Genomic DNA, 12,767 nt, shown 5'->3' with positions numbered 1-12,767 from the left:
ATTGTCAGTGGGGACAGGGCCTGAGGGTAGGGTCTGTTCAGTAGGAGTGGATGGCGCAGGCGCAAGTGGCAGGGATGGCGGGGCCTCGGCCAGGCTGAGGGGAGGAAACACATCAGGTGCTGAGAAGGCTCCTGAAGGCCAGATCGGGGCAAGGTGGGCAGCTTCACGTACTGCAGGGACAGGAGCTCGGGTCAGGGGGTGAGAAAGCCTGTTTGCTCCCCACAGGTGAGGATACAGGTGCAGGGAAACTGGGCCCCCGTGCCCCCCTTAGTGACCACTAAAGCCGGACAGATGCCCACCAGCAACTCTGCAATTCCACTCCTGACCCCACAGCGGGGCACGCTGTCATACATACAGCCCTGCACAAAACTGTCCCTACTAGCAGTCATCTTCTGGAAACTGCCCAAGTGCATGTCCGCACGTACGTGGGGCTCTGTTCACACAGCAGTAACTGGAGAGTGACTCTCGAGAAGGGGGCCCCAAGATCCCATCTATGTGAAGGCCAGAAAAAGCCACGTGAACTGAAGGTAACAAAGTTCCACCAGGGGTGACCTCGGGGAGGGGACAAAGAACCCTGCTGGGGCTGGAGCTAGACTTGGTAGTGGTAGTGGGTCCACAGGTGTGTAGGTAAGTAAGAAGCCTCATGCTGCCCACTTAAGGTTGGTGCAATTTACTGTATGAGTGATACATTGCAATAAAACTTACACTTTGCCAAAAAAAAAAAAAGGACTCTGGAGAGAGAGGCCTTGGCCTCATCCTTAACCACCACAATGGACAGGAAAGGGGGAGGTGGCCCCAGAGGAGGGCAGGTGCCAGGCTATGGTGAAGACATGGAGTTTTGTAGGCTGGGCTTGGAGGTGGGACTTGGAAGTGGTTGGAAGTGGAGGTCAGAGTTGAACGTTGGAAGTGAGGGTCAACGTGAAATTCAGAGCTGGGGGCTTGGCAAGCAGGATCTCATCCACTTCTTGCCCCCCGCTCCTTCTGCCGGCCAGGTGGCTTTGCCTGGCACCCTCCGTGGGAGGCAGATGCTGGCCAGGCGGTCATCGAGGTTAGCTTACACTAGAAACAGCAGTGTTTGCAAGCAAGTGGGCAGTGTGAGGGAAAGGGAACCCTGGGAAGCTGGAAGTCAGTAGGCGGAGGTGGCCTGGGGGTCCAAGGCGTGTGTCCCTAAGCACCCAGGCAGGTTACTCTGACATCTGCCCTGGGAGGGGAGGGGCGGCCTGCAGCCCCAGACCCCAGCGGGGTCTTTCGTCCCCGCTGTTGGTCGGCCCACGACCAGTTTGGCAGAGCTCTGGACACTGGGTGGGGTTCCTGTGGACAGGCCCCCACTCCCTGCTGCCCCCTTGTGGACAGTCAGGGCCCTCACCAGCTGGATGGCCAGCAGGAGCTCCACCCCCTGGACCAGCACGACCCCGATGGCGTAGCAGCCCAAAGTCCGGATGTTACTGTGCAGCCACCGGAGGAGTGGGGGACTGCAGCCCTCCAGATGCACCACCCTCTGGGCCGCGTCCTCGTCCAGGCCCAGGGCCCCGAAGCCGCACTGGTCATTGACAGAGGCTCCGCCTTCCCAGGGGTCGATGCAGCAGGAGGCAGGAAGGCTGCAGGCCTGGACCCCAGGAGAGCTGCAGTTAAAGTACCTGCAAGGGCGCACAGTGTCAGTCTGGAGGGCAGGTCCCCTGGTCTGGGACCCCAGTGTGAACTGTCTCTTTGTTTGTGGTTGCTTAGTTGCTAAAGTCGTGTTCAGCTCTTTTGCAATCCCACGGACTGTAGCCTGCCAGGCTCCTCTATCCATGGGACTCTCCGATACTGGAGTGGGTAGCCATTTCCTTCTCCAGGGGATCTTCCCTACCCAGGGACTGAACTCGTGTCTCCTGCATTGGCAGGCAGATTCTTTACCACTGAGCTTCCCAGAATGTCTCCTACCCACCTCCAAACTTCCATGGCCACATACGTGCATAGGCACGCAGGCATGCAAGCACAGAGGCATGAATGCACACACATATACATACAGTATGAATCCACACTGGCATGCATGTATAGAGGCACATACATGCACAATTGTGCACAAACACACACACACAATACCCAGTTCTCTATAATTCATCCCGTACCAGGTAGGCCTCTGCACATGCTTCTTGGCTAGAAGGCACACACTGCACAAGACAGTTGGAGGGAGGCCAGCATTTGTTGGGGGCTGGAAGGAAGACGCCCTTGATCCACAGATGCTGCTGAGTTGGTCTGAGCATCAGGGTTCGAGCCGGAGAAGGGGGGTTGAGGACTGGCAGAGGTTTCTGTAGGGGTCAGTGGGTTGTGGTGGGGACGTGAGGGGTCACACTGGACAGCGACAGGGACAGGAGGCTTGGGAGGAGCTCACAGGGCCTGGAGGGAGTGTTGCTCTTGTCACCTGCTTCAGGCGGCCCTCATGTGCCCCTGGCTTTGACTAGGCATCTAGTCAAAGCATCCAGGGCCCTGTGAGCTGCAGGCTCATCCCTCACCAACCCCCGCCCCATACAGGCACAGTCTCATCTCCTCGAAGAGTGGGCTTCACTAAGGCCGGGGCTTGGAGACCGGGTAGGCTGGGTGAATATAACAACATCAGAAAGGGCTGCCACCAACCCAAAGTCACACATGGCCACCCAGTGAGAACAAGCCTTGTGAGTGTTTCTAGGGTGCCTGGTACTCGGAAGGAAGGGCTCAGCACGTCTCAGGGACTCATGGGTACAAGTGGCTGGTTTTCAAGAGTCTCCATGTGACTCTAAACACACACACATACACACATACATACACACATAGCAGAGGGAGAACTGTGGAGTCATAGTCTAGAGGGATATCCTGGATTAACCTAAAGTGAAAGTGAAAATCGCTCAGTCGTGTCCAAGTCTTTGCGACCCCATGGACTACACAGTCCATGGAATTCTCCAGGCCAGAGTACTGAAGTGGATAGCCTTTCTCTTCTCTAGGGGATCTTCCCAGCCCAGGGATTGAACCCAGGTCTCCTGCATTGCAGGCGGATTCTTTACCAGTTGAGCCACAAGGGAAGCTGGTGGTGGTTTAGTCACTAAGTCATGTTCGACTCTTGCGACCCCGTGGACTGTAGCCTGCCAGGCTCCTCTATCCATGGGATTCTCCAGGCAAGAATACTGGCGTGGGTTGCCATTTCCTTCTCCAAGGGAAGCTAGATTAACCTAAAAGTTATTTTCAATTGACACTGAGATATATTGTATGATGTCCTTACTGGGGGAAAAAAAACAATAAAACAACAATCTCCAAAAATGATTTTCTACATCTGCTATCTGAGTTTCTCCATTAACATCCCTGTGTGACCATGTGGCCCTGGCTGGGCCCAAGCATGTACATGTGCAAATGTGCCCGCGTGAGCGTGTGCACATGTCTGAGTATGTATAGGTGAGCAGCCTGTACAGGTGAGTGTGTGTACAAGTGAGTATGGGCATGTGAGTGTGGTCCACCTCCTCTCCAGCCCCAGGGACCCTGCCAGTCACTGTGGGGCTACCCTCTTCCCTCGTGGGCTCCGGGACTCACAGGTTCTGCTGCCAGTCCTGGTAGGAGTCCGCCCCGCAGCACTGCAGCCCCAGCTGGACTTGGTCGATGAGGAAGCACAGGTCTGGGTCGTCTTGGTAGTGGGTGATGGCCAGGCGCAGGACGTGCTCCAGGCCATCCTGTAACCGGCCCCAGAGGGCCACCACCAGGGCCCCCACCACGGCCTCCAGCACCAGGAAGGCAAGGACGCCCCCAGAGAAGCAGCGCAGCAGAAAGGCGTTCTCGCAGAGGGCACCCAGGCAGCCCGCCAGGCTCACTGCGCTGACCGCCAGCCCACCCAGCACCAGCCCCAGCATGGGGTCTGCAGGCAGGGGGGACCCCCAACTACTTCCCAGAGACCCCTTGACAGCCAGGCCCCAGAGCCCGATGGCCAGGGCCAGCAGGCTGAGCAGGGAGAAGAGGAAGTTGGACAGGAAGAGTAGGCACTTGAGGCAGCTGCTTTCTGAGGGGAGCAAGCAGGCCAGGAATCCCCCAAGGCCTGCCCTCCAGGCTGGGTCCTCCCAGGGAGCTGGTCCTGGGCGACTGGAAGTGAGGGGGCTGCTCCTGGCGAGGGGTGGTTCCTGACCTCCAGCCTCCTGCAGAGGAAGGAGGAACAGGGAGGTCTCACCGGTGTGACCCCCTTCTCTCAGACCCTGTGATGCTCAGCTGGGAGCAGGGTCAGAGCCTGCAGGGTGGGGAAGCTAGACAGCAGAGGTGGAAGGGGGCGCTCAGAGACCCTAGAGCCCAGGGACATGGGTGCGGCCATGAGACCAGGGCTCTGTGAGGTGCAGGGCCTCCCAAAGACCCCAGCTTGCCCTCCAGGAGGACCCTCAGCCAAGTTTGGGGGCCCTGGCCTTACCCAGGAAAAGAATAACGGGGTGCTTAGGGTTGGGGGGCCCACCCTCCTCTCAGTTCCCCAACAGAGGCCTGAATCACTGATCATGAGATTGGGAGAAGCTGCCAGTTTCATCGATGGAACTTTGTCCCTTGATGGACAGTCTCCACCTCAGTTCTGCCTGCTCCCCAACCCCTCCACTGGCAGGCAGGTGTGGGAGGGCTTCTGCCCCCTCTCTGCAGGGGAAGGGGCAGCAGACCCTTGAAGTCTGGTTGTGGGAAGAATGAGGAAGCTAAGACCCCAGGCCTGGGCAGAGTCCCCAGTTTCCCAGGAAGAAACAAGCCCTTTACTCCCCACCTGTCTGACCGCATCAGAGCAGAGGAACTAAGGGTTATTGATCAGCATCCCCCAGACCTAAACAAGTCAGTAAGAGCAAAAGGACAAGCTGCCAACGACATTGGCCTTCAGCCCCTTCTGCACCAAGCCAGAGTCCACCCTCCCATCACCCAGATCCACAGGGAGACCTGCCAGATCTCTTGTCTAGGGGCCATACAGGGCTGAGTGGATGGCAGCCTTAGGCAGGGGGCAACAGGGAGATGAGAAGGCCGATTGGGGGCTGGGTCACAGGTGGGGGGGGCAGGGAAAATGTGGGGGTGGCCTGATGGGTGATGGTCCCTGGGTGTGTGCTATCCTTGGGGTGTGGATGCACCCCACGCCATGTTAAACACAAGGGCAAGGCTGGGTCACCTTTCAGGGTTGGAACAGGGTGCTGGGGGTGGTTAAGTCACCTGATTAATAAAGCCCTACCCCAATCTTAGCAGTGGGGCATCCACCTCCCCAGTACACAGCAGGGCTCTGGGTGGGGTAGGGGGGAGAGAACACCTCCAACCCTGGCAGTCGCCACAGCATTGCTTACCTGGGACAGCAGGGGGCTCCTTTCCCCCTCCTCCATCCTCCACCAGGACAGGTGTGCTGGACCCTGGTTTCTCCAGCTGGGACACCAGGCCTGGTGTTGCCTGTGGCCCTGGCTGCTCTGTGAGCTGTGAGCCCTACTGGGATGATGTGGTCACAACCGGATCATGTGAGGAGTCATATTTTAGGGCTTAACACAGCCTCTGCTTGTCGAAATGCAGAGAATTCTTCTTCCTGAGCCCAGATTCTTGGCCTTGCTCTCTGCAGGCATGACGTGGGAGCTGTCGGGGGGCTGGCCTCGTGGTCATCGCCAGAGGGTCCCAGTGTGGACAGCCTGGCAGATTCAGTGCTACCCCTCAGCTCAGCTGGAGGATCAGATCCTGGGCCTCAGTAATAGCCTGGGAGACCAGCCCACAGCTAAATGCCAGTTTATCCTCTGACTTATTCACTGAAAGAAAGAAATTATATATATATATATATAAATAGATATAAAATGAATATGAGTTTGAGAAAACTCCAGGAGATAGTGAAGGACAGGGAAGCCTGGTGTGCTGCAATTCATGGGGTTGCAAAGGGTCGGACACAACTTAGCGACTGACCATCATAATTATATACATACATATATAAATATATACATATAATTGTGTGTGTGTGTGTGTGTGTGTGCCTAGTAGCTTCAGTTGTATCTGATTCTTTGTGACCCCATGGACTGTAGCCTGGCAGGCTCCTTTGTTCATGGGATTCTCCAGGCAAGAATACTGGAGTGCAGAGCCTTTCCCTTCTCCAGGGGATCTTCCCGATCCAGGGATTAAAGTCCAGTCTCCTGCACTGCAGGCAGATTTTTTACCATCTGAGTCACCAGGGAAGCCCATAACTATATACAAATGTATGTATGTATATTTGAAGTGCCTTTATTATTTTTTTCACATATCACTGGGTAAATTACATCCTTCTTGGCTTTGAGGTACCCGGGATCCCTCACCCTCTGAGTTTCTCAGCAGCAGGACATTGTCAAGGGCACTATTGGGCCCTAGAGCTTGGAAGGACCCTGGCCATGCAGCACAGAACAGACAGAGTTGTGCTCCAGGCTCCCTGAGCCTTTATCGTCTTCCTTCTCGCCCTGCCTGCCTAGCTTGGATGCAGTGGGAAGACATGCTCAGAGCGGGACCCTACCCCCCACCAACTCTGCAAGACCTTGGGCATGAACCTCCACACCTCCTGAGTCCAGCTTATGGAGTGCATGAGACTATGATGTGTGTGGATGTTGCTGTTGGCTGCCGGGGCCCTGAGACCGTGGAAAACAGAGGCTGCCAGGGGCCCCTCTGCAAACACGATTGCATGGCAGGAGAAAGGGTGGTCTCTGGGGGGTTTGTGTACCCTGTCCTGTCTCCATCGTACTCCCCACTCCCTTTCTCAGCTTCCTCTGTTTGATGTTTTAGCCCATCTCTTTTCCTTCCTCACTCACTATTTACAATCCAGCCACATGGGCTGCTTGGTGGGCCCTGATCAGCCTGGCACTCATGTGCCCTGACCTATGCCATCCCCTGAAATCTCCTTCTGGGGTCCCATTCCAGACTAGCACAGCCCAAGCAGCACTTTTCATTTTTATTTGCTTTGTTTATCTGTGTTCTTTTAAAATATATATATGTTTTATTTATTCTTGGCTTCTCTGGGTCTTTGTTGCTGTGTGGGATTTTCTCCAGTTGCAGCAAGCAAGGGCTACTCTCTAGTTGTGGTATGCAGGCTTCTCATTGCAGTGGCTTCTCTTGTTGCATGGGCTTCCCTGATAGCTCAGTTGGTAAAGAATCCGCCTGCAATGCAGGAGACCCCAGTTCCATTCCTGGGTCAGAAAGATCCCCTGGAGAAGGGATAGGTTACCCACTCCACTATTCTTGGGCTTCCCTGATGGCTCAGCTGGTAAAGAATTCGCCTGCAATGCGGGAGAACTGAGTTCAATCCCTGGGTTGGGAAGATCTCCTGGAAAGGCTACTCACTTTAGTATTCTGGCCTGGAGAATTCCATGGACCGTATAGTCCATGGGGTCTCAAAGAGTCAGACAGGACTGAGCGACTTTCACTTTCACTTTCTCTTGTTGCACAGGAGCACAGGGTCTAGGACATGCGGGCTTCAGAAGCTGTGGCTCCCAGGCTCCAGAGCACAGGATCAACAGTTGCGGCACACGGGCTTAGCTGCTCCTCAGCATATGGGATCTTCCCAGACCAGGGATCAAACCCATGTCTCCTGCGTTGGCAGGTGGATTCTTTACCACTGAGCCACCAGAGAAGCTCCTATCTTGTGTTTTTGCTTCGGGTTCCTCACTAGCTGCTCCCATAAGGACCACTCCTTGGAGCCCAGCCAAAACTCCAGCAGAGGGCCAGCTGAGTGTTAAGCCACTGAATTTTGGGAGGGTTTGTTACACAACAGCATTGTGAGCACAGATGACTGACACAGGGTTTATTCTCTGCCAGGGACTGGTCTGCAACTACAGAGCCCTGCAGTACAGTAGTGACGAAAGCTGACGATCCCCCACCATTGGGCGCTTACATTCAAGCACAGGGAAAGTCACAGAGTATGCGGAGAAACAAGTAACTATGTGCTGCTTTGTATGGTCATGAGTGTCATGAAGCAAGGAAAGAAAATAGTGGTGATGTTGTCTTGCATCACATGATCAGGGAGGCCTCACTGTAAGTAAGATGTCTGGTTCCTAGGTTTACACCCAAAAGTATTGAAAACAGGGACTCAAACAAATACATAGATATACAGGACCATAGCAGCCAAAAAAGGAGACAATGCAGGTGTCCATCAATGAAGAATGGACAAACAAAATGTGCTCCATCCATGCTATGAGTATGTGTGCATGTGTGTTGGGTTGCCTCAGTCATGTCTGACTCTTTGTGATCTTATGAACTGTAGCTCACCAGGCTCCTCTGTCCATAGGATTCTCCAGGCAACAATACTGGAGTGGGTTGCCGTGCCCTCCTCCAGGGGATCTTCCTGACCCAGGGATCGAACCTGCATCTCCTGCAGCCCCTGCATTGCAGGCAGATTGTTTACTACTGAGCCACCAGGAAGCCCACCATACTCAGCCATAAAATAGAAAGAAGCTCTAACACAGGCTACGATATTGATGAACCTTGAAAACATGATGCTCAGTGAAAGAAGTCAGACACAAAAGTCCACATATTATACGATTCCACTTGTAGAATAGGTAAAGCCATAGGGACAGAAGGTAGACTAGTGGTTGCCAGTGGTTGGGAAAGGGGGAAATGGCAGCCATGGCTGAATGAGTGTGAGGTTTCCTTCTCAGGGGTGAAGAAAACTTTAGGACTAGATAGAGAAGGTGATTGTTCAACATTGGGACCACACTAAAGGACAGTGAGTTTTCCCCTTTAGAATGGTTAACTGTACGTTCTGTGAATGTCATCTCAATTTAAAAAAAGAAAAGAGGGACTTCCCTGGCGGTCAAGAGGCTAAGACTCTGCTCCCAATGCAGGGGGCCCAGGTCCGATCTCTGATCAGGGAACTAGATTTCACATGTCACAAGTAAAGAGTTTACATGCTGCAACTAAAGATCCTGGCATGGCAGGATCTAATATCCCTGGTGCGGTAACTAAGACACAGTGCAGCCAAATAAATAAGTACATATTTTAAAAATTAAAAAAAAAAAGGAAAAGAAAAGAACAAGAGGACTGAGAAGAAGCTGAAGGAAGAGAGGGAACGAGCCTCATGGATTTTCCTGGGGCAAGGCCCCTGTGAGGGTGAGTTCAGGAGGGTCCCCTGGGAGTGTCTCAGGATCCAGACCCGCGACATGAAGCAGCATGGCACAGGCAGAGGGAGAAAGTGAGCAGTCAGACAGTCCCAATAAAGGCCTCAGGGATCCTTGCAGCTGGGATGGCCTGCAGAGTTGTCCCAGACTGAGACATGGGGCTGGGCCTTGCTAACCATCGACTATTATTGGGCATGAGCTGCATGGGGGAAGGGACTGTGATCGGGAGTAAGCCAAGTCCCCAAAGGGGAGCTCAGCCAGCGCCACCAGCAGCTTTGGTCCTGAGTGGGGGTCTGGGCCGTGCCCTCGGCACACGCCAGACTAACGTGCAGGAAGAGCATTTCAGGCGTGTGTAGTGCTTTAGATGGGAGCAAGCCTGGAAAGTCTGAAGAAGGGTGGCTGTCTTCAAATTCTTCTCCGAGTGAGATGAGGAGATGACAGGTGTTGAGTAACATGCATCCAATCTGACAAAAGGACCACCCAGGCTGCTGTGCTACTGGCAGTAGGTCAGGCATAGGACAGGAGCTGGAGGTCAGGCCCAGTGCAATCAGACCGAGGCTCGTCTCTCCCTCAAAGGGGACACGCCCGGCGTCATCAGTTACTGCATCAGGCTTCAAAGCAGGCTCTCAGGAAGATGGTTGTCACCTCTGGCTCCATCTCAGCCCTGTTCTGATATTGGGTAGCCTTTGTATGAAAGTGTAGTTACCACCATTGTTATGGGCTAAACTGTGTCCCCCCCCCCGCCCCCGGCCAAATTTCTATGTTGATGTTCCAACCCCAGTGCCTTAGAATGAGACTTTGAAGGTAAGGCCTTTAAAGAGGTAGTTAGCTTAAAATCAGGCCATTAAGGCGGGCCCTCCTCTAATGTCCTTATAAGAAAAGGAAACTGGGACACAGAGAGACACCAGGGATGCACTTGTATAGAGGGAAGACACAGGACAAAGACGGCCATCTGCAAGCCAAGGAGAGCGGCCTCAGAAGAAACCAAGCTTGATCTCTGACTTCCGGCCTCCAGAACTGTGAGAAAATAAATTTAAGCCACCTCAGTCTGTGGTATTTTGTCATGGCAGCCCCAGAGATAGAACTACTAAAATAACTTTAAAACATTAATGTAATACCTTCACAGTCACACAACGGAGATTAAAAGGTAAGTGGTGTAGAGTAGAACAGCGCGTCTGTCAATGCTTGGACGTGACCACACTAGGAGACATCACCACCAGGACGCAGTCTTGTCCTTCTGTGTAAGGGATACAGTCAGTATATGAGAAGCAAAAAGAGGCCGTCCTGTACAAGAGCAGGACAGGGTGAGAGAGCAGGATGCGTGTCAGCGGGATAAAAACCACACACCTTGCCCCTTGACAGGAGCAACCCTATCAACTCATCAACTCTTCCGCCAATGTTTGTCCTGCGTCCAGCCTCCTCATGGCCACCGTGTTCTGCCCTCTGAACTAAAGCCTCAGGCTCCCGAAGGGTCTCCCCGATTCTCCTCCTGCACTATTCTCCATTCAGCTTCTAGAAGAATCCTACAATGTTACACAGAGCATGCTCCCTCCATTCTCACCGCTCCCAATACCCCCCTAACACACTTTGAACAGAATTTCCGTTTGACCAGCAGGGCGCCGGGAATGCCCAATTCGAGCCCACGGATCTCTGTCCGTGGATGAGACGCGCTCCGATGACGGTTCCCTCTGGGCTGCACCGCAGCGTCTCTCCACCGCGTGGCCAGCGGGGGGCGCCCCTCCCGCGGAGCCCGGCGCGGGGCCGCCCTGCGCAGGCGCGGGCCGTTGGTGGGGCCGGAACCTGATTGCGGGGCCGGAACCTGGTTGCGCGGCCGCGCGGCCGGGGAGCGCGTCGGGTGAGGCACAGGACGTCGCGGCGGTGGCGGCCGGGCGGCGAAGCTGGAGCGGCGGTGGCGGCGGCGGCGGGAGGCCGGGGCCGGGGCTGAGGCCGGGGTCGGGGCTGCGAGGCCCGTGGGGCGGCAGGCGGCGGCAGCCCGGGGCTCGAGCCCGGACACGGGAGCGGCCACCATGGCCGAGAGCATCGTGAGTAGGGCGGCCGGGCGGGAGGGCGCCGGGATGAGGCAGCATATTTGCCGGCGCGGCCTGCGGAGAGGCTCAGCGGCCCGCCCTCCTCCTCCTGGGCCGGCCAGCCGGCTGGGTTTCCGACCTTCTCTCCTCACTCCTCCCGTCCCTGGCTGGAGTGGGAGACTGGGCGGTCTGAGGGTGTGGGCTGTGCTGGTCTCTCTATTCCTGGTCGCGGGGTCTCGCCGGGCGCGCCTAGAAGAGGGGCTCCGGATTGCCGGGGACTTCGACCCCTCCTCGCCTCCTGTCCGTCTTTCCTGCCTCTTTGCCTTCGCCCCAGTGAGTGCCTTGTCACAGGTCACTAAAAGAGCATTTTCTATAAATGGGGACCCCCATCCCCGCTAGAGGAAGCTGCGAAGAAGGGAGACGGTGGACTGGCAGATGGCAAGGAGACCTTGACAGCTACCTGTCTGTAAAGGGATGTTAAAAAATCTTATTTTGTACTCGAAATTAGAGATTAACACACGTCCCCTTAAAGTTTTTTTTTGTGTTTGTATTTTAAAGTGAAAATCAGGAAAAAACTAGCCTTCCCTTAACTTGTCAAAAGTTCCTCTCAGAAGTCAGTGTGGCCGGAAAAAACCCAACAGACCAGCTGGACAGAAGAATTTTTTGGTTAACTTTAAGGGCCACTTGGAATTTCCTGGGGGAAGCAAAAGCAGTATGGGGTGGCAAGTCATGTTCAGAACTTGGCCTTGGGAGGGCCTCGAACAGTTTTGCCAGGTGTTGGGAATAGCACTCATTCTCTCTGGATGGTCAGGTCTGCAGGAACCTCTGGCTCTGGGACTTTCAGACTTTTCCTCTAGTGAGTCCTAACTCTGCTGTCTATTCAGGGGCCCTGGCTTCTTCTCTGTTTTGCAGCCTAGAGATGAGCAGAGGTAATAAATGACCCAAGAGAAACGAGTAACTAACTCGTTTCAAAATAAGACTTACCACCAATTGTTGGTAACTCATCCTAGAGATAGGTTAAGAGTTAGCACCCAGATATGCTTCCAAACTTTTTCTTTACTGTAGTATTTTTAACTGAATTGAAATACCTGTAGATAAGTGAGTTGTTTCAGAGAAAGCCACTTTTGTTTCTGTGTATAAGGCAAAGCTCTAGTTGATAGCATGGATCTCTTGCTGAATTTCTCACATTGTGAGGAATTGAAACAGATCATTCTTCTGAAATTTATTTCAAAAGTTTACTTATTTAGAAGAAGTCTTCTAAAAGTTTCTGTGGAATAACTTGATTTTTATCTCACTGATTTTTATCTCACTAATTCTTTGACTCCCTCAAGAAGTATTCTGGGCTCACTTTCTTATAAATAGGGAGACCTAGGTTACCAAGAAGTTAATGTGTCTCTGTTGCCTGGTTTGTCTTTTCTTGGTTATTTTACTTTATAGCCTGTGTCAAAGGCCAGGCCATAACTTCCCTCAGTATAAGTTATGTTTGTCTTTCGGAATTAAATACTGAGCTTAGCTTGGAAACCTCGACTGCTGTGTCTTGTTGTAAACGAACAAGTAGAATAACTTCTTAAGCTTTGGAACTCTCCAGAAACATGTAATCCTGACCTTTAACTCCTCAAGGAGTAGAGTGTCATGCTCTTGGTCCTAAGTGAACAGTGAAAGCCACAGTCACGACACCCCTCAAAGAGAA

At 53.7% G+C, this 12,767-nt stretch overlaps 2 protein-coding genes across 2 annotated transcripts in view; one reads left to right on the top strand and one right to left on the bottom strand.

Moving 5' to 3' along the window:
• Window positions 1-37: 37 nt before the first annotated feature.
• On the bottom strand, window positions 38-11,079 carry TSPAN10 (tetraspanin 10). Its single transcript, XM_043461461.1, has 5 exons — window positions 10,612-11,079; window positions 5,289-5,421; window positions 3,541-4,000; window positions 1,235-1,637; window positions 38-94 (listed from the first exon to the last, which is right to left on the bottom strand). The coding sequence occupies exons 1-5, from the start codon at window positions 11,077-11,079 to the stop codon at window positions 38-40; spliced, it is 1,521 nt and encodes a 506-aa protein (XP_043317396.1).
• NPLOC4 (NPL4 homolog, ubiquitin recognition factor) overlaps window positions 10,872-12,767 on the top strand; it is a 54,011-nt gene continuing 52,115 nt past the window's right edge. The window contains exon 1 of the mRNA XM_043463212.1: window positions 10,872-11,092. Coding sequence (XP_043319147.1) covers window positions 11,078-11,092 — 15 coding nt within the window. The 5' untranslated portion in view covers window positions 10,872-11,077. The remainder of the gene's footprint in view (window positions 11,093-12,767) is intronic.

This window comes from Cervus canadensis, chromosome 1 (genome assembly GCF_019320065.1).
Source record: "Cervus canadensis isolate Bull #8, Minnesota chromosome 1, ASM1932006v1, whole genome shotgun sequence".
Lineage (NCBI taxonomy): Eukaryota > Metazoa > Chordata > Mammalia > Artiodactyla > Cervidae > Cervus > Cervus canadensis.
Note: the sequence above shows the minus strand (reverse complement) of the source record. Positions and strands in the feature narration are given on the sequence as shown.